The sequence below is a fragment of the Oncorhynchus masou genome, unplaced genomic scaffold (assembly GCF_036934945.1).
Source record: "Oncorhynchus masou masou isolate Uvic2021 unplaced genomic scaffold, UVic_Omas_1.1 unplaced_scaffold_227___fragment_2___debris, whole genome shotgun sequence".
Taxonomy (NCBI): domain Eukaryota; kingdom Metazoa; phylum Chordata; class Actinopteri; order Salmoniformes; family Salmonidae; genus Oncorhynchus; species Oncorhynchus masou.
Genome location: NW_027016859.1, coordinates 12501 through 36500, shown reverse-complemented (window position 1 = coordinate 36500; position 24000 = coordinate 12501). Strand labels below are relative to the sequence as shown.

At 45.5% G+C, this 24000-nt stretch overlaps 1 protein-coding gene across 2 annotated transcripts in view; it reads right to left on the bottom strand.

The window, feature by feature from the left end:
• Positions 1-6370: 6370 nt before the first annotated feature.
• Positions 6371-24000, bottom strand: part of brms1 (BRMS1 transcriptional repressor and anoikis regulator) — a 26119-nt gene continuing 8489 nt past the window's right edge. Inside the window, exons 6-9 of one of the 2 annotated variants that reach the window (XR_010455589.1) lie at positions 23070-23159; positions 14837-14949; positions 14450-14489; positions 6371-13755 (exon numbers count right to left, since the gene is read on the bottom strand). Coding sequence is in view for 1 of the 2 variants with exons in the window: in XM_064965088.1 (XP_064821160.1) it covers positions 13748-13755; positions 14450-14489; positions 14885-14949; positions 23070-23159 (203 nt within the window). In the remaining variant the exon portion in view is untranslated. The remainder of the gene's footprint in view (positions 13756-14449; positions 14490-14836; positions 14950-23069; positions 23160-24000) is intronic. The other variant, XM_064965088.1, reaches the window with a different exon arrangement.

Below are 24000 nucleotides of genomic sequence, written 5' to 3'. Positions count from 1 at the left end.
CTAAACCTGATCCTAACCCTAAACCTAACCCTCACCCTAAACCTGATCCTAGCTCCTAACCCTCACCCTAAACCTGATCCTAGCTCCTAACCCTAAACCTGATCCTAGCTCCTAACCCTCACCCTAAACCTGATCCTCGCTCCTAACCCTCACCCTAACCCTGATCCTAGCTCCTAACCCTAACCCTCACCCTAAATCTGATCCTAGCTCCTAACCCTCACCCTAAACCTGATCCTAGCTCCTAACCCTCACCCTAAACCTGATCCTAGCTCCTAACCCTAAACCTGATCCTAGCTCCTGACCCTCACCCTAAACCTGATCCTAGCTCCTAACCCTCACCCTAAACCTGATCCTAGCTCATAACCCTCACCCTAACCCTGATCCTGGCTCCTAACCCTCACCCTAAACCTGATCCTAGCTCCTAACCCTCACCCTAAACCTGATCCTAGCTCCTCACCCTAAACCTGATCCTAGCTCCTAACCCTAAACCTGATCTGAACCCTAACCCTCACCCTAAACCTGATCCTAGCTCCTAACCCTCACCCTGATCCTAGCTCCTAACCCTCACCCTAAACCTGATCCTAGCTCCTAACCCTCACCCTAAACCTGATCCTAGCTCCTAACCCTGATCCTAGCTCCTAACCCTCACCCTAAACCTGATCCTAGCTCCTCACCCTAAACCTGATCCTAGCTCCTAACCCTAAACCTGATCCGAACCCTAACCCTCACCCTAAACCTGATCCTAGCTCCTAACCCTCACCCTGATCCTAGCTCCTAACCCTCACCCTAAACCTGATCCTAGCTCCTAACCCTCACCCTAAACCTGATCCTAGCTCCTAACCCTGATCCTAGCTCCTAACCCTAAACCTGATCCTAACCCTAAACCTAACCCTCACCCTAAACCTGATCCTAGCTCCTAACCCTCACCCTAAACCTGATCCTAGCTCCTAACCCTAAACCTGATCCTAGCTCCTAACCCTCACCCTAAACCTGATCCTCGCTCCTAACCCTCACCCTAACCCTGATCCTAGCTCCTAACCCTAACCCTCACCCTAAATCTGATCCTAGCTCCTAACCCTCACCCTAAACCTGATCCTAGCTCCTAACCCTCACCCTAAACCTGATCCTAGCTCCTAACCCTAAACCTGATCCTAGCTCCTGACCCTCACCCTAAACCTGATCCTAGCTCCTAACCCTCACCCTAAACCTGATCCTAGCTCCTAACCCTCACCCTAAACCTGATCCTAGCTCCTAACCCTCACCCTAAACCTGATCCTAGCTCCTAACCCTAAACCTGATCCTAGCTCCTAACCCTAAACCTGACCCTCACCCTAAACCTGATCCTAGCTCCTAACCCTAAACCTCATCCTAGCTCCTGACCCTCACCCTAAACCTGATCCTAGCTCCTAACCCTCACCCTAAACCTGATCCTAGCTCCTAATCCTCACCCTAAACCTGATCCTAGCTCCTAACCCTCACCCTAAACCTGATCCTAGCTCCTAACCCTCACCCTAAACCTGATCCTAGATCCTAATCCTCACCCTAAACCTGATCCTAGCTCCTAATCCTCACCCTAAACCTGATCCTAGCTCCTAATCCTCACCATAAACCTGATTCTAGCTCCTAATCCTCACCCTAAACCTGATCCTAGCTCCTAACCCTCACCCTAACCCTGATCCTGGCTCCTAACCCTAAACCTGATCCTAGCTCCTGACCCTCACCCTAAACCTGATCCTAGCTCCTAACCCTCACCCTAACCCTGATCCTGGCTCCTAACCCTCACCCTAAACCTGATCCTAGCTCCTAACCCTCACCCTAAACCTGATCCTAGCTCCTAACCCTAAACCTGATCCTAGCTCCTAACCCTAAACCTGATCCTAACCCTAACCCTAAACCTGATCCTAGCTCCTAACCCTCACCCTAAACCTGATCCTAGCTCCTAACCCTCACCCTAAACCTGATCCTAGCTCCTAACCCTCACCCTAAACCTGATCCTAGCTCCTAACCCTAAACCTGATCCTAGCTCCTAACCCTAAACCTGATCCTAACCCTAAACCTAACCCTCACCCTAAAACCTGATCCTAGCTCCTAACCCTAAACCTGATCCTAGCTCCTAACCCTCACCCTAACCCTGATCCTAGCTCCTGACCCTCACCCTAAACCTGATCCTAGCTCCTAACCCTCACCCTGATCCTGGCTCCTAACCCTAAACCTGATCCTAGCTCCTGACCCTCACCCTAAACCTGATCCTAGCTCCTAACCCTCACCCTAACCCTGATCCTGGCTCCTAACCCTCACCCTAAACCTGATCCTAGCTCCTAACCCTCACCCTAAACCTGATCCTAGCTCCTCACCCTAAACCTGATCCTAGCTCCTAACCCTAAACCTGATCCGAACCCTAACCCTCACCCTAAACCTGATCCTAGCTCCTAACCCTCACCCTGATCCTAGCTCCTAACCCTCACCCTAAACCTGATCCTAGCTCCTAACCCTCACCCTAAACCTGATCCTAGCTCCTAACCCTGATCCTAGCTCCTAACCCTCACCCTAAACCTGATCCTAGCTCCTCACCCTAAACCTGATCCTAGCTCCTAACCCTAAACCTGATCCGAACCCTAACCCTCACCCTAAACCTGATCCTAGCTCCTAACCCTCACCCTGATCCTAGCTCCTAACCCTCACCCTAAACCTGATCCTAGCTCCTAACCCTCACCCTAAACCTGATCCTAGCTCCTAACCCTGATCCTAGCTCCTAACCCTAAACCTGATCCTAACCCTAAACCTAACCCTCACCCTAAACCTGATCCTAGCTCCTAACCCTCACCCTAAACCTGATCCTAGCTCCTAACCCTAAACCTGATCCTAGCTCCTAACCCTCACCCTAAACCTGATCCTCGCTCCTAACCCTCACCCTAACCCTGATCCTAGCTCCTAACCCTAACCCTCACCCTAAATCTGATCCTAGCTCCTAACCCTCACCCTAAACCTGATCCTAGCTCCTAACCCTCACCCTAAACCTGATCCTAGCTCCTAACCCTAAACCTGATCCTAGCTCCTGACCCTCACCCTAAACCTGATCCTAGCTCCTAACCCTCACCCTAAACCTGATCCTAGCTCCTAACCCTCACCCTAACCCTGATCCTGGCTCCTAACCCTCACCCTAAACCTGATCCTAGCTCCTAACCCTCACCCTAAACCTGATCCTAGCTCCTCACCCTAAACCTGATCCTAGCTCCTAACCCTAAACCTGATCCGAACCCTAACCCTCACCCTAAACCTGATCCTAGCTCCTAACCCTCACCCTGATCCTAGCTCCTAACCCTCACCCTAAACCTGATCCTAGCTCCTAACCCTCACCCTAAACCTGATCCTAGCTCCTAACCCTGATCCTAGCTCCTAACCCTCACCCTAAACCTGATCCTAGCTCCTCACCCTAAACCTGATCCTAGCTCCTAACCCTAAACCTGATCCGAACCCTAACCCTCACCCTAAACCTGATCCTAGCTCCTAACCCTCACCCTGATCCTAGCTCCTAACCCTCACCCTAAACCTGATCCTAGCTCCTAACCCTCACCCTAAACCTGATCCTAGCTCCTAACCCTGATCCTAGCTCCTAACCCTAAACCTGATCCTAACCCTAAACCTAACCCTCACCCTAAACCTGATCCTAGCTCCTAACCCTCACCCTAAACCTGATCCTAGCTCCTAACCCTAAACCTGATCCTAGCTCCTAACCCTCACCCTAAACCTGATCCTCGCTCCTAACCCTCACCCTAACCCTGATCCTAGCTCCTAACCCTAACCCTCACCCTAAATCTGATCCTAGCTCCTAACCCTCACCCTAAACCTGATCCTAGCTCCTAACCCTCACCCTAAACCTGATCCTAGCTCCTAACCCTAAACCTGATCCTAGCTCCTGACCCTCACCCTAAACCTGATCCTAGCTCCTAACCCTCACCCTAAACCTGATCCTAGCTCCTAACCCTCACCCTAAACCTGATCCTAGCTCCTAACCCTCACCCTAAACCTGATCCTAGCTCCTAACCCTAAACCTGATCCTAGCTCCTAACCCTAAACCTGACCCTCACCCTAAACCTGATCCTAGCTCCTAACCCTAAACCTCATCCTAGCTCCTGACCCTCACCCTAAACCTGATCCTAGCTCCTAACCCTCACCCTAAACCTGATCCTAGCTCCTAATCCTCACCCTAAACCTGATCCTAGCTCCTAACCCTCACCCTAAACCTGATCCTAGCTCCTAACCCTCACCCTAAACCTGATCCTAGATCCTAATCCTCACCCTAAACCTGATCCTAGCTCCTAATCCTCACCCTAAACCTGATCCTAGCTCCTAATCCTCACCATAAACCTGATTCTAGCTCCTAATCCTCACCCTAAACCTGATCCTAGCTCCTAACCCTCACCCTAAACTTGATCCTAGCTCCTAACCCTCACCCTAAACCTGATCCTAGCTCCTAATCCTCACCCTAAACCTGATCCTAGCTCCTAACCCTCACCCTAAACCTGATCCTAGCTCCTAATCCTCACCCTAAACCTGATCCTAGCTCCTAACCCTTACCCTAAACCTGATCCTAGCTCCTAACCCTCACCCCAAACCTGATCCTAGCTCCTAACCCTCACCATAAACCTGATCCTAGCTCCTAATCCTCACCCTAAACCTGATCCTAGCTCCTAACCCTCACCCTAAACCTGATCCTAGCTCCTAACCCTCACCCTAAACCTGATCCTAGCTCCTAACCCTCACCCTAAACCTGATCCTAGCTCCTAACCCTCACCCTAAACCTGATCCTAGCTCCTAACCCTCACCCTAAACCTGATCCTAGCTCCTAACCCTCACCCTAAACCTAGCTCCTAACCCTAACCCTCACCCTAAACCTAGCTCCTAACCCTAACCCTAACCCTGATCCTAGCTCCTAACTTCTGGTCCCCACAAGAATAGTTAAACACGTCCACACACACACACCCACACACCCACCCACCCACACACACACACACACACACACACACACACACACACACACACATTGCCCAATATTAAACTCAAACACTGGAAACAAGTCTGCCTGATGGGACTTTGTTTAATTCCAATTCCAACATTTACAAATTAATATGATGAAATTATTTCATGAATACTTCTCAATTTCAGTTAATCCCGGTCGAGTTTTGAATTATCTTGTGTGGTAGCCTGGTCTCAGATCTGGCTGTGATCTTGTTTGGTAGCCTGGTCTCAGATCTGGTTGTGATCTTGTGTGGTAGCCTGGTCTCAGATCTGGTTGTGATATTGTGTGGTAGCCTGGTCTCCTGTCTGGTTGTTCTCTTGTGTGGTAGCCTGGTCTCAGATCTGGTTGTGATCTTGTGTGGTAGCCTGGTCTCAGATCTGGTTGTGATCTTGTGCGGTAGCCTGGTCTCAGATCTGGTTGTGATCTTGTGTGGTAGCCTGGTCTCAGATCTGGTTGTGATCTTGTGCGGTAGCCTGGTCTCAGATCTAGTTGTGATCTTGTGCGGTAGCCTGGTCTCAGATCTGGTTGTGATATTGTGTGGTAGCCTGGTCTCAGATCTGGTTGTGATATTGTGTGGTAGCCTGGTCTCAGATCTGGTTGTGATATTGTGTGGTAGCCTGGTCTCAGATCTGGTTGTGATCTTGTGTGGTAGCCTGGTCTCAGATCTGTTACCAAGGCCAACTGAACTCCGTCGCTGTAGGCATAACAATGAGTGACAAGGACTTGGCATGATAGCATAAATAAACAGACTGGCACTCAGGCTACTTGTGTGTGTATTAACAGTTAAAGGTTGGGAGCCTTGTGTTGGTTTAAATGCCATCGAACTCAATTATAATGTTGTGAAATCGAGGTTGTGCACCTTGATAATAAATGGTGTTATGAAGGTCAACTGATGGTAAATTCAAGATAGTGCAGCCACAATGGTTTTAATGCTCTCTCACTCTCCTCTTTCTCTCTCTCGCTCTCCCTCCTTCTCTTTCTGGCTCTCTCTCCCCTTCTCTTTCTCTTTCCTTCTCTCTCTCTCTCTCTCTCTCCTTCTCTCTCTCTCTCTCTCCTTCTCTCTCTCTCCCCTTCTCTCTCTCTCTCCTTCTCTCCTTCTCTCTCTCTCCTCTCTCTCTCTCCTTCTCTCTCTCTCCCCTTCTCTTTACTTCTCTTTCTCTCTACTTTTTCTCTCTCTCCTTCTCTCTCTCCCCTTCTCTTTCTCTCTCCTTTTTCTCTCTCTCCTTCTCTCTCATTCATACAATCCAAAATACTCACACTCTCTCACACACGCACACACACACACACACACACTAATAAATAATAGGAATGAGGAATAGATAACAGTAAGAAACACACTGAAAACCATCCTCATCTCATAAAAGATAGAATTTAAACCCTTCATCTTATTGAATCTCTATAAATACATGGTCGTTATAGGAGTGAAAACATCTTCAATTAAAGCCTGTGGTAGTCATAGAAACAGTATTAAGTTACAGTTGTAATATTGCAGGTTACAGTAGTTTGTACTTCAGGGTTTTCCCTTTTAGGACTTTATTATATTATTATTATAATTATTATATATTATTATTTATTTATTTTATTATACTTTAGATGTAAGAAACCTGTTGATTTTGGGACCTTTTTCTCCACACTCTTCCTGGGGGAAAAACAAGGAAATCACGTAATATTTTGTGGTTAGATTTCATAATTTATTTTGTAACAAAAAACATCTATTTTTACCAGAGAGAGAAATTGGGTTATTTTCTTCTCAGAAGTGCACATTAGAAAAGTAGCAAGGCGTTTTTTTTTTTTTTTGGTATCCAGGCAAAGACCTGTTATAAGAATCCCATAAAGCTACTTAAGGTCAAATCACCGTCATTAGGAAAGTAACATGATAAGTAACAACTCTCAATTGCGTCACTTGTTGAAATGTATTTCTAATTAAACATGTCCAAGTAAGGGGACAGAAAAGGAGAATGTATTTGTCCCAGTTGAGCCACACTGTGGGCACTAACGCTGTTAGTAAACACATTCAGACACACGGAACCAAGGATTCAACTATTAGTTGACAGGGACTGTTCCCTCTCATACATCATAGTGTGTATTGATCTGGGTAACTGGTCTATAGTGTGTATTGATCTGGGTAACTGGTCTATAGTGTGTATTGATCTGGGGGGTAACTGGTCTATAGTGTGTATTGATCTGGGGGGTAACTGGTCTATAGTGTGTATTGATCTGGGGGGTAACTGGTCTATAGTGTGTATTGATCTGGGGGGTAACTGGTCTATAGTGTGTATTGATCTGGGTAACTGGTCTATAGTGTGTATTGATCTGGGTAACTGGTCTATAGTGTGTATTGATCTGGGTAACTGGTCTATAGTGTGTATTGATCTGGGTAACTGGTCTATAGTGTGTATTGATCTGGGTAACTGGTCTATAGTGTGTATTGATCTGGGTAACTGGTCTATAGTGTGTATTGATCTGGGTAACTGGTCTATAGTGTGTATTGATCTGGGTAACTGGTCTATAGTGTGTATTGATATGGGTAACTGGTCTATAGTGTGTATTGATCAGGGGGGTAACTGGTCTATAGTGTGTATTGATCTGGGTAACTGGTCTATAGTGTGTATTGATCAGGGTAACTGGTCTATAGTGTGTATTGATCTGGGTAACTGGTCTATAGTGTGTATTGATCTGGGGGGTAACTGGTCTATAGTGTGTATTGATCAGGGTAACTGGTCTATAGTGTGTATTGATCTGGGTAACTGGTCTATAGTGTGTATTGATCAGGGTAACTGGTCTATAGTGTGTATTGATCTGGGTAACTGGTCTATAGTGTGTATTGATCAGGGTAACTGGTCTATAGTGTGTATTGATCTGGGGGGTAACTGGTCTATAGTGTGTATTGATCAGGGTAACTGGTCTATAGTGTGTATTGATCTGGGTAACTGGTCTATAGTGTGTATTGATCTGGGGGGTAACTGGTCTATAGTGTGTATTGATCTGGGTAACTGGTCTATAGTGTGTATTGATCTGGGTAACTGGTCTATAGTGTGTATTGATCTGGGTAACTGGTCTATAGTGTGTATTGATCAGGGTAACTGGTCTATAGTGTGTATTGATCAGGGTAACTGGTCTATAGTGTGTATTGATCTGGGTAACTGGTCTATAGTGTGTATTGATCTGGGGGGTAACTGGTCTATAGTGTGTATTGATCTGGAGGGTAACTGGTCTATAGTGTGTATTGATCAGGGTAACTGGTCTATAGTGTGTATTGATCAGGATAACTGGTCTATAGTGTGTATTGATCTGGGGGGTAACTGGTCTATAGTGTGTATTGATCTGGGTAACTGGTCTGTGGTGTGTATTGATCTGGGGGGTAACTGGTCTATAGTGTGTATTGATCAGGGTAACTGGTCTATAGTGTGTATTGATCTGGGGGGTAACTGGTCTATAGTGTGTATTGATCTGGGGGGTAACTGGTCTATAGTGTGTATTGATCTGGGTAACTGGTCTATAGTGTGTATTGATATGGGTAACTGGTCTATAGTGTGTATTGATCTGGGGGGTAACTGGTCTATAGTGTGTATTGATCAGGGTAACTGGTCTATAGTGTGTATTGATCTGGGGGGTAACTGGTCTATAGTGTGTATTGATCTGGGGGTAACTGGTCTATAGTGTGTATTGATCTGGGTAACTGGTCTATAATGTGTATTGATCTGGGGGGTAACTGGTCTATAGTGTGTATTGATCTGGGTAACTGGTCTATAGTGTGTATTGATCAGGGCAACTGGTCTATAGTGTGTATTGATCTGGGGGGTAACTGGTCTATGGTGTGTATTGATCTGGGGGTAACTGGTCTATAGTGTGTATTGATCTGGGTAACTGGTCTATAGTGTGTATTGATCTGGGTAACTGGTCTATAGTGTGTATTGATCTGGGGGGTAACTGGTCTATGGTGTGTATTGATCTGGGGGGTAACTGGTCTATAGTGTGTATTGATCTGGGGGGTAACTGGTCTATAGTGTGTATTGATCTGGGTAACTGGTCTATAGTGTGTATTGATCAGGGTAACTGGTCTATAGTGTGTATTGATCTGGGTAACTGGTCTATAGTGTGTATTGATCTGGGTAACTGGTCTGTAGTGTGTATTGATAAGGGTAACTGGTCTATAGTGTGTATTGTTCTGGGTAACTGGTCTATAGTGTGTATTGATCAGGGTAACTGGTCTATAGTGTGTATTGATCTGGGGGGTAACTGGTCTATAGTGTGTATTGATCTGGGGGGTAACTGGTCTATAGTGTGTATTGATCTGGGGGGTAACTGGTCTATAGTGTGTATTGATCTGGGGGGTAACTGGTCTATAGTGTGTATTGATCTGGGGGGTAACTGGTCTATAGTGTGTATTGATCTGGGTAACTGGTCTATGGTGTGTATTGATCTGGGGGGTAACTGGTCTATAGTGTGTATTGATCAGGGTAACTGGTCTATAGTGTGTATTGATCTGGGTAACTGGTCTATAGTGTGTATTGATCAGGGTAACTGGTCTATAGTGTGTATTGATCAGGGTAACTGGTCTATAGTGTGTATTGATCTGGGTAACTGGTCTATAGTGTGTATTGATCTGGGTAACTGGTCTATAGTGTGTATTGATCAGGGTAACTGGTCTATAGTGTGTATTGATCAGGGTAACTGGTCTATAGTGTGTATTGATCAGGGTAACTGGTCTATAGTGTGTATTGATCTGGGTAACTGGTCTATAGTGTGTATTGATCTGGGTAACTGGTCTATAGTGTGTATTGATCTGGGTAACTGGTCTATAGTGTGTATTGATCTGGGGGGTAACTGGTCTATAGTGTGTATTGATCTGGGGGGTAACTGGTCTATAGTGTGTATTGATCTGGGGGGTAACTGGTCTATGGTGTGTATTGATCTGGGTAACTGGTCTATAGTGTGTATTGATATGGGTAACTGGTCTATAGTGTGTATTGATCTGGGTAACTAGTCTATAATGTGTAAACTGAGCAATTAGTGCTTTTCTAGGCCAACTTGGTTTCGGTTCGATTCGAAAAAATTATCGAGGTGTTAAAAATATAAAGTTGACAATAAACATTAAAGCGATTAGTGTTTTTTTGAGGTCGGTTCGGTTAGATTATTAAAAATAATCACGTTTTTTGATTTCAGTTTCGATAAGTTTTTAAACATTAAATGAACTATGCATTATGTGGGTTGAATATTTTAACACAGAATACAATAACTAATACAGTGGCTTGTGAAATTATTCTCTCTCCTTGACATTTTTCCTATTTTGTTGCCTTACAACCTGGAATTAAAATTGTATTTTTTTTTTTTGGGGGGGGGGGGGGTTGTATCATTTGATTTACACAACATGCCTACCACTTTGAAGATGCAAAATATTTTTTTATGGTGAAACAGCCAAGAAATAAGGCAAAAAAACTGAAAACTTAAGCCTGTATAACTCACAAAGTCAATACTTTGTAGAGCCACCTTTTGCAGCAATTACAGCTGCAAGTCTCTTGGGGTATGTCTCTATAAGCTTGGCACATCTAGCCACTGGGAGATTGGCCCATTCTCAGAGGGAAAACTGCTCCAACTCCGGGTTCCGCTGGTGTACAGTAATCTTTAAGTGATACCACAGATTCTCAATTAGATTGAGGTTAGGGCTTTGACTAGGCCATTCCAAGACATTTAAATGTTTCCCCTTAAACCACTTCAGTGTTGCTTTAGCAGTGTGCTTGGGGTCATTGTCCTGCTGGATGGTGAACCTCCGTTCCAGTCTCAAATCTCTGGAAGACAAACATGTTTCCCCCAAGAATGTCCCTGTATTTAGCTCCATCCATCATTCCTTCAATTCTGACCAGTTTCCCTGTCTCTGCCGATGAAAAACATCCCCACAGCCTGATGCTGCCACCACCATGCTTCACTGTGGGGGTGGTGTTCTCGGGGTTATGAGGTGTTGGGTTTGCACCAGACATTGCGTTTTCCTTGATGGCATAAAAGCTCAATTTAACCTCTTCTGACCAGAGTACCTTATTCCATATGTTTGGGGAGTCTCCCACATGTCTTATAGCTCTGTGGAGCTTTGCAGCTCCTTCAGGCTTATCTTTGGTCTCTTTGTTGCCTCTCTGATTAATGCCCTCCTTGCCTGGTCTGTGAGTTTTGGTGGGCGGCCCTCTCTTGGCAGGTTTGTTGTGGTGCCATATTCTTTCCATTTTTTAATAATGGATTTAATGGTGGACTTTATTTAACTATCTAATTACGTGACTTCTGAAGGTAATAGGTTGCACCAGATCTTATTTAGGGGCTTCATAGCGAAGGGGGTGAATACATATGCACACACCACTTTTCCTTAAAAACATGTTTTTTTTTAAAACAAGCTATTCTTTTCATTTCACTTCATCAATTTGGACAATTTTGTGTTTGTCCATTACATGAAATCCAAATAAAAATCTATTTAAATAACAGGTTGGAATGCAACGAAATAGGAAAAACGTTAGGGGGATGAACACTTTCGCAAGGCTTTGTAAAAGTCCCATGATGGTAGTGACCGCCCATTACTGCTGATCACTTATTAACCATAATTTATTCACATTACTTTACTTTAATACAATATTTCAGTTATTGTGTATATTACATTTGTTTTATTTGTTAACTTTATAATTTTATTTCCAAGTCATCATCTCATCTCTATAGAGCTGCTGTCTGACAACATCACTAAGTCATCTCATCTCTATAGAGCTGCTGTCTGACAGAATCACTAAGTCATCTCATCTCTATAGAGCTGCTGTCTGACAGAATCACTAAGTCATCTCATCTCTATAGAGCTGCTGTCTGACAGAATCACTAAGTCATCTCATCTCTATAGAGCTGCTGTCTGACAGAATCACTAAGTCATCTCATCTCTATAGAGCTGCTGTCTGACAGAATCACTAAGTCATCTCATCTCTATAGAGCTGCTGTCTGACAGAATCACTAAGTCATCTCGTCTCTATAGAGCTGCTGTCTGACAGAATCACTAAGTCATCTCATCTCTATAGAGCTGCTGTCTGACAGAATCACTAAGTCATCTCATCTCTATAGAGCTGCTGTCTGACAGAATCACTAAGTCATCATCTCATCTCTATAGAGCTGCTGTCTGACAGAATCACTAAGTCATCATCTCATCTCTATAGAGCTGCTGTCTGACAGAATCACTAAGTCATCATCTCATCTCTATAGAGCTGCTGTCTGACAGAATCACTAAGTCATCATCTCATCTCTATAGAGCTGCTGTCTGACAGAATCACTAAGTCATCTCATCTCTATAGAGCTGCTGTCTGACAGAATCACTAAGTCATCTCGTCTCTATAGAGCTGCTGTCTGACAACATCACTAAGTCATCTCATCTCTATAGAGCTGCTGTCTGACAGAATCACTAAGTCATCTCATCTCTATAGAGCTGCTGTCTGACAGAATCACTAAGTCATCTCATCTCTATAGAGCTGCTGTCTGACAGAATCACTAAGTCATCTCGTCTCTATAGAGCTGCTGTCTGACAACATCACTAAGTCATCTCATCTCTATAGAGCTGCTGTCTGACAGAATCACTAAGTCATCTCATCTCTATAGAGCTGCTGTCTGACAGAATCACTAAGTCATCTCATCTCTATAGAGCTGCTGTCTGACAGAATCACTAAGTCATCTCATCTCTATAGAGCTGCTGTCTGACAACATCACTAAGTCATCTCATCTCTATAGAGCTGCTGTCTGACATAATCACTAAGTCATCTCATCTCTATAGAGCTGCTGTCTGACAGAATCACTAAGTCATCTCATCTCTATAGAGCTGCTGTCTGACATAATCACTAAGTCATCTCATCTCTATAGAGCTGCTGTCTGACAACATCACTAAGTCATCTCATCTCTATAGAGCTGCTGTCTGACATAATCACTAAGTCATCTCATCTCTATAGAGCTGCTGTCTGACAGAATCACTAAGTCATCTCTGACAACATCACTGTTTTAGTCTTTTAAAGTCAATAAGACTTTAATGATGGCTGAATACCAATATCAATCACTTAGATGATGTATTTTCAGGTAGAGATACCTCGAAGCAGCTGCTCTCTCTCCCTCCTCTCCCTCTTCGTGTCTACTCCACAGACCGGACAAGTAGGCGCGCAATGGATTATGGTCATTGTAGTTCATTACCACAAAGCCTGTTAGAAATGACAACTCCCTACTAAATTGCACAGTTCGGGCTTGTTCTGATTTATCTCTAGACTAACTGCACATTGAGCTCACAGGGGGAAAAAAATTACGAAATGTAATTCAAACAATTGAACCAACGTTGGTCAATTACTTGTTTAAAAACCTATTAAACATTTTGGTTAATCGCTTAGCACTAGTGATAGATGAATCAGAACCTAAAGCTAACTGGGCCATAGTGTGATAGATGAATCAGAACCTAAAAGTGATCAATCTGCTGCTTCGTCTTCATAGTCTGGGCTGTGTTCAGTAGGGACAAAACGGTTTGATAACAGGGAGGTACTGTCCTGAACTTGTCCAATAAGAAGACAGATTTACATTTTCTGTTGAAGCATGTTTTGTTCCAGTATGCCCTACTGAACAAGACCCTACTGAAGTGCTTTGTTTTAAATAGTGGTCAGGACTGTTCTGTTGTTGTGAGTTCTCTTCTGCAACTCAGAGACTTTGGTTCATCTAGACATCTGAGACACTCCTCTGTAATCACCGCTCTGAGAGAGGCAGAGAGAGAAAGAGAGAGACAGAGACACAGAGAGAGGGAGAGAGAGACAGAGACAGCAAGAGAGACAGAGAGACAGAGACAGCAAGAGAGACAGAGAGAGAGAGACACAGAGAGAGGGAGAGAGAGAGACACAGAGACACAGAGAGAGACACAGAGAGAGAGACGCAGAGAGACAGAGGAAGAGACAGAGAGAGAGAAAGAGAGACAGAGAAAGACAGAGAGAGAGACACAGAGAGAGAGACAGAGAGACAGAGAGAGACAGAGAGAGAGAGAGAGAGAGAAAGAGAGACAGAGAGAGACAGAGAGAGAGAGAGAGAGAGAGAGAAAGAGAGACAGAGAGAGACAGAGAGAAAGAAAGAGAGACAGAGAGAGAGAGAGAGAAAGAGAGAGAGAGAATGAGAGAGAGAGAGAGACAGAGAGACAGAGAGAGGGAGAGAGAGAGAGAGGGAGACAGAGAGACAGAGAATGAGAGAGACAGAGAATGAGAGAGAGACAGAGAGAATGAGAGAGAACAAAACACTTTAAACTTTATTATCAGATGTACTTCTACAGTTCAGCTATCACTTTTCTCTTCTATAATTAGTTATTTTGATGTGTGTGTGTGTGTTCGCGCAGACTGATAAATGCTGTCGATAATGTTTCTTTGCAAATCCTTTGACACACACACACACAACCAAACTTACTGTCTGATTTCTTCTTTAGTGGTGTCAGTGCTGCTTTAGCCTGAAAGACAGACAGACAGAGAGTTCCCTCAGTTCTGATACATACACACACACACCATACACACACACCATACACACACACACACACACCATACACACACCCACACACAACATACACACACACACAGACACACAACACACACACATACACACACAACACACACAGACACACAACACACACACACACACACTCACACACACACACAACACAACATACACACACACACACACAGACTCACACACACTCACACACACACACACAACACAACACACACACACACACACACACACACACACACTGTATTGATCATATTAATAAGGGAATGTTGTAGGTAAAGAAACGTGTACTTGTTTATGTCGGCTGCCTAGAACGGACATCAACATTCAGATATGCACCTTCTGTATAGCTGCCCAGTCTTCCAGGATATCAATGTCTCTCAACATGTAGACGATGAACGGGCCTGAGAGACACAGAGAGAGAGATGGAGAGAACATGAGCAAGAGAGAGATATCTACAGTCGTGTGTGGTAGCCTGGTCTCAGATCAGGTTGTGATCTTGTGTGGTAGCCTGGTCTCAGATCTGGTTGTGATCTTGTGTGGTAGCCTGGTCTCAGAACTGGTTGTGATCTTGTGTGGTAGCCTGGTCTCAGATCTGGTTGTGATCTTGTGTGGTAGCCTGGTCTCAGATCTGGTTGTTCTCTTGTGTGGTAGCCTGGTCTCAGATCTGGTTGTGATCTTGTGTGGTAGCCTGGTCTCAGATCTGGTTGTGATCTTGTGTGGTAGCCTGGTCTCAGAACTGGTTGTGATCTTGTGTGGTAGCCTGGTCTCAGATCTGGTTGTGATCTTGTGTGGTAGCCTGGTCTCAGATCTGGTTGTGATCTTGTGTGGTAGCCTGGTCTCAGATCCGGTTGTGATCTTGTGTGGTAGCCTGGTCTCAGAACTGGTTGTGATCTTGTGTGGTAGCCTGGTCTCAGATCTGGTTGTGATCTTGTGTGGTAGCCTGGTCTCAGATCTGGTTGTGATCTTGTGTGGTAGCCTGGTCTCAGATCCGGTTGTGATCTTGTGTGGTAGCCTGGTCTCAGAACTGGTTGTGATCTTGTGTGGTAGCCTGGTCTCAGATCTGGTTGTGATCTTGTGTGGTAGCCTGGTCTCAGATCTGGTTGTGATCTTGTGTGGTAGCCTGGTCTCAGATCTGGTTGTGATCTTGTGTGGTAGTCTTTAGCACAGACCCCCTGTCTTCACATTTTTCTGCTTTCAAATTAAATCTCAAAAAGGAGCAAATTATTTTTCCCCCTAGTGTCTACACAACCTACTCCACAAGTCAAAGAACATTTTTGAAACATTTTGTACTCTTAACGCAACATTTATCCACTGCTTTTGTCAAAATTGCTCAAAGCTCAATACATTTTGGTGTGAGTCATCGATGGACAGCAATATTCAAGCAAATTCAGATCAGGAATTAAGCAGGAACACTCAACATCTCTTGGAAAGCCATTCTGGTTTCTTTGACATTGTCCTGCTGTAAAGTAAAAAATCTATCCCTGGGTTTTCAGAAGACTGAGGTGGAGTTTCCTCTGTCTTTTTACCTGGGCTTTGCTCTTTTCCTATTTCATTTGATCCTGATAAACTCCCCAGACCCTGCCGGTGACAAGCATACCCATAACATGATGCTGCCACCACACTACAAAGAGTTTCACTCTGTGTTTTGTTGTACTGGATTCAACTCAAGAGTGTAGTTTTTAATTTAGGCCTGACAAACTCCCCAGACCCTGCTGGTGACAAGCATACCCATAACATGTTGCCGCCACCACACTACAAAGAGTTTCACTCTGTGTTTTGTTGTACTGGATTCAACTCAAGAGTGTAGTTTTTAATTTAGGCCTGACAAACTCCCCAGACCCTGCTGGTGACAAGCATACCCATAACATGATGCTGCCACCACACTACAAAGAGTTTGACTCTGTGTTTTGTTGTACTGGATTCAACTCAAGAGTGTAGTTTTTAATTTAGGCCTGACAAACTCCCCAGACCCTGCTGGTGACAAGCATACCCATAACATGATGCTGCCACCACACTAAAAAGAGTTTCACTCTGTGTTTTGTTGTACTGGATTCAACTCAAGCCTGTAGTTTTTAATTTAGACCTGACAAACTCCCCAGACCCTGCTGGTGACAAGCATACGCATAAAAAACATGAGCTGGCCCACACCCAGAATAACAGTTTGTGTTGAGGTGCTGACTAACGGACAATAAAACTATAAACTATCAAAATCAAGAAAGTCCAACACTCCATGTATAAACTCCCAGCAATCTATTGGGTATTTACCAACGTTTCGGCATCACAGTGCCTCCCTCAGGGTGATCTCATGAATACCTGAACCAGGTTATGTTGACAAACTGTGCAATTAGTGTAACCAATGACAACGAGGGGTGTGTCATAATGATTATGTTAATTAAAATTAATTAGTGAAACTGTTTAAAAAATATATTATATATACACACACGTTATTGTTATCATATAGAAACATGATGGAATATTGTACATCATATTAGCACCAACATACATTATTGTTTCATTCAATTTCACATAATTTCGTATATTTTATTTTTGTTACATGTAATATTGGTTCAACCTTAATCTGTAATGAGCGTCGTCAACAGAGGGAACATATTAGGTGTACGCTAATAAAATGTGTACATGAGGAGGGCCTGAGATCAAAGTGGATATTCAGACCACTAGGGGTCAGTGTTTTTAGACAGGAAGCCTCCCTCTGTTGTAGTAGGATCTCCATGTTACCTCCTCTCCTTGGTAGAGCAACCTGCTCAACGCCTGTGTATTTGTAGGGAGGAGATTGGATGGTTAGTTTCAACAAGGTGAGCTGCTACTGGATAGTCAAGTGTTCTTGCACCTGATTGAGCTGCGGTGTTCAGCTTGGCGTTGTTTTAATTGTCTTAATGTTTGTCCTACGTAGGGTTTCCCACATGAACAGGTGAGATATGCAAGACCACGGGAGTAATATGAGATAATACCCCGAACAGGGATGATTCAACCTCTATGTGGGTGTCTGAAGAAGGATGTTTTGCACTGTGCGCGTGAGCCACATTTGTAGTTCCCATTTGGATTGGGTGTCAAGAGTGTCTGAGTGGGCTCAGGGGCAGGTCAGATCTCACCAAGATATCTCCAAGAGTGTCTGAGTTGGCTCAGGGTGCAGGTCAGATCTCACCAAGATATCTCCAAGTGTGTCTGAGTGGGCTCAGGGGGCAGGTCAGATCTCACCAAGATATCTCCAAGTGTGTCTGAGTGGGCTCAGGGGGCAGGTCAGATCTCACCAAGATATCTCCAAGAGTGTCTGAGTGGGCTCAGGGGCAGGTCAGATCTCACCAAGATATCTCCAAGAGTGTCTGAGTGGGCTCAGGGGGCAGGTCAGATCTCACCAAGATATCTCCAAGAGTGTCTGAGTGGGCTCAGGGGCAGGTCAGATCTCACCAAAATATCTCCAAGAGTGTCTGAGTGGGCTCAGACACAGGTCAGATCTCACCAAGATATCTCCAAGAGTGTCTGAGTGGGCTCAGGGGGCAGGTCAGATCTCACCAAGATATCTCCAAGTGTCTGAGTGGGCTCAGGGGGCAGGTCAGATCTCACCAAGATATCTCCAAGAGTGTCTGAGTGGGCTCAGGGGCAGGTCAGATCTCACCAAGATATCTCCAAGAGTGTCTGAGTGGGCAGGTCAGATCTCACCAAGATATCTCCAAGAGTGTCTGAGTGGGCTCAGGGGCAGGTCAGATCTCACCAAGATATCTCCAAGAGTGTCTGAGTGGGCAGGTCAGATCTCACCAAGATATCTCCAAGAGTGTCTGAGTTGGCTCAGGGGGCAGGTCAGATCTCACCAAGATATCTCCAAGAGTGTCTGACTGGGCTCAGGGGGCAGGTCAGATCTCACCAAGATATCTCCAAGAGTGTCTGAGTGGGCTCAGGGGGCAGGTCAGATCTCACCAAGATATCTCCAAGTGTCTGAGTATGCTCAGGGGTCAGGTCAGATCTCACCAAGATATCTCCAAGAGTGTCTGAGTGGGCTCAGGGGGCAGGTCAGATCTCACCAAGATATCTCCAAGTGTCTGAGTGGGCTCAGGGGGCAGGTCAGATCTCACCAAGATATCTCCAAGAGTGTCTGACTGGGCTCAGGGGCAGGTCAGATCTCACCAAGATATCTCCAAGTGTCTGAGTGGGCTCAGGGGGCAGGTCAGATCTCACCAAGATATCTCCAAGAGTGTCTGAGTTGGCTCAGGGGCAGGTCAGATCTCACCAAGATATCTCCAAGAGTGTCTGAGTTGGCTCAGGGGGCAGGTCAGATCTCACCAAGATATCTCCAAGAGTGTCTGAGTTGGCTCAGGGGCAGGTCAGATCTCACCAAGATATCTCCAAGAGTGTCTGAGTGGGCTCAGGGGGCAGGTCAGATCTCACCAAGATATCTCCAAGAGTGTCTGAGTGGGCTCAGGGGGCAGGTCAGATCTCACCAAGATATCTCCAAGTGTCTGAGTGGGCTCAGGGGGCAGGTCAGATCTCACCAAGATATCTCCAAGTGTCTGAGTGGGCTCAGGGGCAGGTCAGATCTCACCAAGATATCTCCAAGAGTGTCTGAGTTGGCTCAGGGGGCAGGTCAGATCTCACCAAGATATCTCCAAGTGTCTGAGTGGGCTCAGGGGGCAGGTCAGATCTCACCAAGATATCTCCAAGTGTCTGAGTGGGCTCAGGGGCAGGTCAGATCTCACCAAGATATCTCCAAGAGTGTCTGAGTTGGCTCAGGGGCAGGTCAGATCTCACCAAGATATCTCCAAGAGTCTGAGTGGGCTCAGGGGCAGGTCAGATCTCACCAAGATATCTCCAAGAGTGTCTGAGTGGGCTCAGGGGGCAGGTCAGATCTCACCAAGATATCTCCAAGAGTCTGAGTGGGCTCAGGGGGCAGGTCAGATCTCACCAAGATATCTCCAAGTGTGTCTGAGTGGGCTCAGGGGGCAGGTCAGATCTCACCAAGATATCTCCAAGAGTGTCTGAGTGGGCTCAGGGGGCAGGTCAGATCTCACCAAGATATCTCCAAGTGTCTGAGTGGGCTCAGGGGGCAGGTCAGATCTCACCAAGATATCTCCAAGTGTCTGAGTGGGCTCAGGGGGCAGGTCAGATCTCACCAAGATATCTCCAAGTGTGTCTGAGTGGGCTCAGGGGGGAGGTCAGATCTCACCAAGATATCTCCAAGAGTGTCTGAGTTGGCTCAGGGGGCAGGTCAGATCTCACCAAGATATCTCCAAGTGTCTGAGTGGGCTCAGGGGGCAGGTCAGATCTCACCAAGATATCTCCAAGTGTCTGAGTGGGCTCAGGGGGCAGGTCAGATCTCACCAAGATATCTCCAAGTGTCTGAGTGGGCTCAGGGGGCAGGTCAGATCTCACCAAGATATCTCCAAGTGTCTGAGTGGGCTCAGGGGCAGGTCAGATCTCACCAAGATATCTCCAATATTGAAACCACGCTTATAGACTACCAATGGGGGTTCCTTGAAGAGGAGTGCAATTATTTTTGTCTGATTGCAGAATATGCCAGTGCTTTTTCAGGATTGCTTTCATTTTCTCCGAACCCTTGGTGCACCTAGTGCAAAAGACGGTTGGGTTGTTTTTGTTCTTTGGTTGTGTTTTCAGTAATTCCTCTCTTGGTTTTGGAGATATTTTCATCATCGCCGCATCAAGAGTTTTGTCCTTGTAGCCTCTCATTTTGAATTCATCTGTCATTTATTTTTTTAGCATTTCTGTCAAAATCTGTCTGGTGGCCACAGATTAGTTTAACCCTGAATAACTGGCTCTATGGTAGACCATTCCTGAGGGGAAGGGGATGCATACTATCCGCACATAGCAAGGCATTGCAATCTGTGGGCTTTGTGTATAAGTCTGTGTGTAATGCATCATTCTCTTTGATGATCCATCAGTCCAGGTAGTTTATTTTTCTCTCACCAGTCTGCATGGTGAATTGGAGGTATTCAGAGCTCTCGTTTAGTAGAGTTTGGAATTCATTTAGTTCCTGCTGACTTCCTTCCCAGAGCACAAAGACATCATCTATGTATCTCTTCCATAGGAGTATTTTAGAAATGTAAGGGGTGTGTCTCTGTTTTATAAAGGAATGCTTCTTCAAATTGTCCCACATACTGGTCTGCATAGTTGGGGGGGGCATGTCTACACCCTGCCTTTGAAGGGTAGAGTCTCCCTGCTGTAGGAAGTCCTGCAGTGCCTACAAGCCTCCAGTGTGTAGGATGTTAGTGTACAAGCTCTCCACATCAACAGTGGCCAGCAGGGTGCCCTCTGGTATCCTTCCTACGCCCTCTATCAATGAGGTCATGTGACTAGGTGTCTTTGACATAAGATGGGAGATTCTCAACCATCGGTTTAATGTGGTAACCCACACATTTTGAAATGATGCATGATGCTGCCACCACCACACTACTTAAAAATACAAAAGAGTTTCACTCTGTGTTTTGTTGTACTGGATTTGACTCAAGCCTGTAGTTTTTAATTTAGGCCAAAACATGTATTTGCTGTGTTGTCTTGCAATATCACTTAACAGCCATGTTGTAAACAGAACGGATGGTCTGGAGTGGATTATTCAACACTCATTTTGTCATACAGGTCAGTAATGTGGAAAGAATGCAATGTGGTTAAACCCTCTGTATTTTAAAGTATTGTGGCGGCAGCATCATGTTATGGGTATGCTTGTCACCGGCAGGGACTGGGGAGTTTGTCAGGATGGAAAATTAAAAATGTTTGTGTAGACTTTCACTAGGCAATGTATACAATGCATTCGAAAAGTATTCAGACCCCTTGACTTTTTCCACATTTTGTTACATTACAGCTTTATTCTATAATGGATTAAATAGTTTTTTCTCCTTCTCATCAATCTAGACACAATAGCCCATATCGACAAAGCAAAACCAGGATTTTAGAAAGGTTTGCTAATTTATATATAAAAATGGGACATATCAGACCCTTTACTCAGTACAATGTTGAAGCACCTTCGGCAGGTATCGAGTCGTCTTGGGTATGATGCTTCAAGCTTGGCACACCTGTTTTGGGGGAGTTTCTCCCATTCTTCTCTGCAGATCCTCTCAAGATCTGTCCGGTTGGATGGGGAGCGTTGCTGCGCAGCGATTTTCAGGTCTCTCCAGAGATGTTAGATCGGGTTCAAGTCCGGGCTCTGGCTGGGCCACTACAGGACATTCAGAGACTTGTCCCCAAAGCCACTCCTGCGTTGTCTTAGCTGTGTGCTTAGGGTCATTGTCCTGTTGGAAGGTGAACCTTCACCTCAGTCTGAGGTCCTGAGAGCTCTGGAGCAGGTTTTCATCAAGATCTCTCTGTACATCATCTTTCCCTCGATCCTGACTAGTCTCCCAGTCCCTGCCGCTGAAAAACCTCCCCACAGCATGATGCTGCCACCACCATGCTTCCCTGTAGGGATGGTGCCAGGTTTCCTCCAAATGTGAAGCTTGGCATTCAGGCCAAAGAGTTCAATCGTGGTTTTATCAGACCAGGTAATCTTGTTTCTCATGGTCAGAGTCCTTTACGTGTCTTTTGACAAACTCCAAGTGGGCCGTCATGTCATGTGTCTTTTACTGAGGAGTGGCTTCCGTCAGGCCACTCTACCATAAAGGCCTGATTGGTGGAGTGGTGCAGAGACAGTTGTCCTTCTGGAAGGTTCTCCCATCACCTAGAGGAACTCTGGAGCTCTGTCCAGAGTGACCATCGGGTGCTTGGTCACCTCCCTGAAAAAGGCCCTTCTCCCCCGATTGCTCAGTTTGGCCAGGCGGCCAGCCCTAGGAAGACTCTGGTGGGTCCAACCTTCTCCCATTTAAGAATGATGGAGGCACCTGTGTTTTTGGGGACATTTGTTGGTACCCTTCCCCAGATCTGTACCTCGACACAATCCTGTCTCAGAGCTCTACGGACAATTCCTTCGTCCTCATGGCTTGGTTTTTGCTCTGACATGCACTGTCGACTGTGGGACCTTACATAGACAGGCGTGTGCCTTTCCAAATCATGTCCAATCAATTGAATTTACCACAGGTGGACTCCAATCAAGTCATAGAAACATCTCATGGATGATCAATGGAAACAGGATGCACCTGAGCTCAATTTCAGAGTCTAATAGCAAAGGGTCTGAATATTTATGTAAATAAGGTCTGTTTTTTTATAATTTTGCACACATTTCTAAAAATCTGTTTTCGTTTTGTCATCATGGGGTATTGTGATGTCATTTTTATTTTATTACCTTTATTTGACTAGGCAAGTCAGTTAAGAACAAATTCTTATTTTCAATGACGGCCTAGGAACAGTGGGTTAACTGCCTGTTCAGGGGCAGAACGACAGATTTGTACCTTGTCAGCTCGGGGGTTTGAACTTGCAACCTTCCGGTTACTAGTCCAACGCTCTAACCACTAGGCTACCCTGCCGCCCCGGGGCATTGTGGGGTCATTATGGGGTATTGTATGTATATCATAAAAGGAAATGGATGAAAGGAAGAGGGAAGTAGGGAGAAAAAGATTAATATTACCAGATACGAGGGCAGCCTTCTTCTTCCTCTCTGGCCGGGACAGACTCCTCCTTTTACACTTCTTCCCTTTCACCTCATCACTCCACCACTCTGAGAGAGAGAGAGAGAGAGAGAGATGGAGAGAGAGAGAGAGAGAGAGATGGAGGGAAAGAGAGAGAGATGGAGGGAAAGAGACAGAGAGACATAGAGAAAGAGAGAGGCAGACAGAGAAAGATGGAGAGAGAGAGAGAGAGAGAGAGAGAGATGGAGGGAAAGAGAGAGATGGAGAGAGCAAAAGAAAGAGAGATGGAGAGAGGGAGATAAAGATAAAGGAACCAATTTCAGCATAGGAACTGTTCGCCGGGAGCTCCATTAAATGGGTTTCCATGGCCGAGCAGCCGCACACAAGCCTAAGATCACCATGTGCAAAGCCAAGCATCTGCTGGAATGTTGTAAAGCTCGCCGCCATTGGACTCTGGAGCACTGGAAACACGTTCTCTGGAGTGATGAATCACACTTCACCATCAGTTCAACGGACAAATCTTGGTTTGGCGGATGCCAGGAGAAAGCTACCCGTCCGAATGCATTGTGCTAAGTGTTAAGTTTGGTGGAGTGGAATAATGGTCTGGGGCGGTTAGACAATTCTGTGCTTCCAACTTTGTGGCAATAGTTTAGAGAAGGCCCTTTCCTGTTTCAGAATGCCCCCGTGCACAAAGCCAGGTCCATAGATGAATGGTTTGTCAAGATCGGTGTGGAAGAACTTGACTGCCATGCAGAGAGCCCTGACCTCAACCTCATCGAACACCTTTGGGATGAATTGGAACACCGACTCCGTGCCGGGTCTAATCGCCTAACACCAGTGCCTGACCTCACTAATACTCTTGTCGCTGAATGGAAGGAAGCAAGTCCTCACAGCAATGGTCCAACATCAATTGGAAAGCCTTCCCAGAAG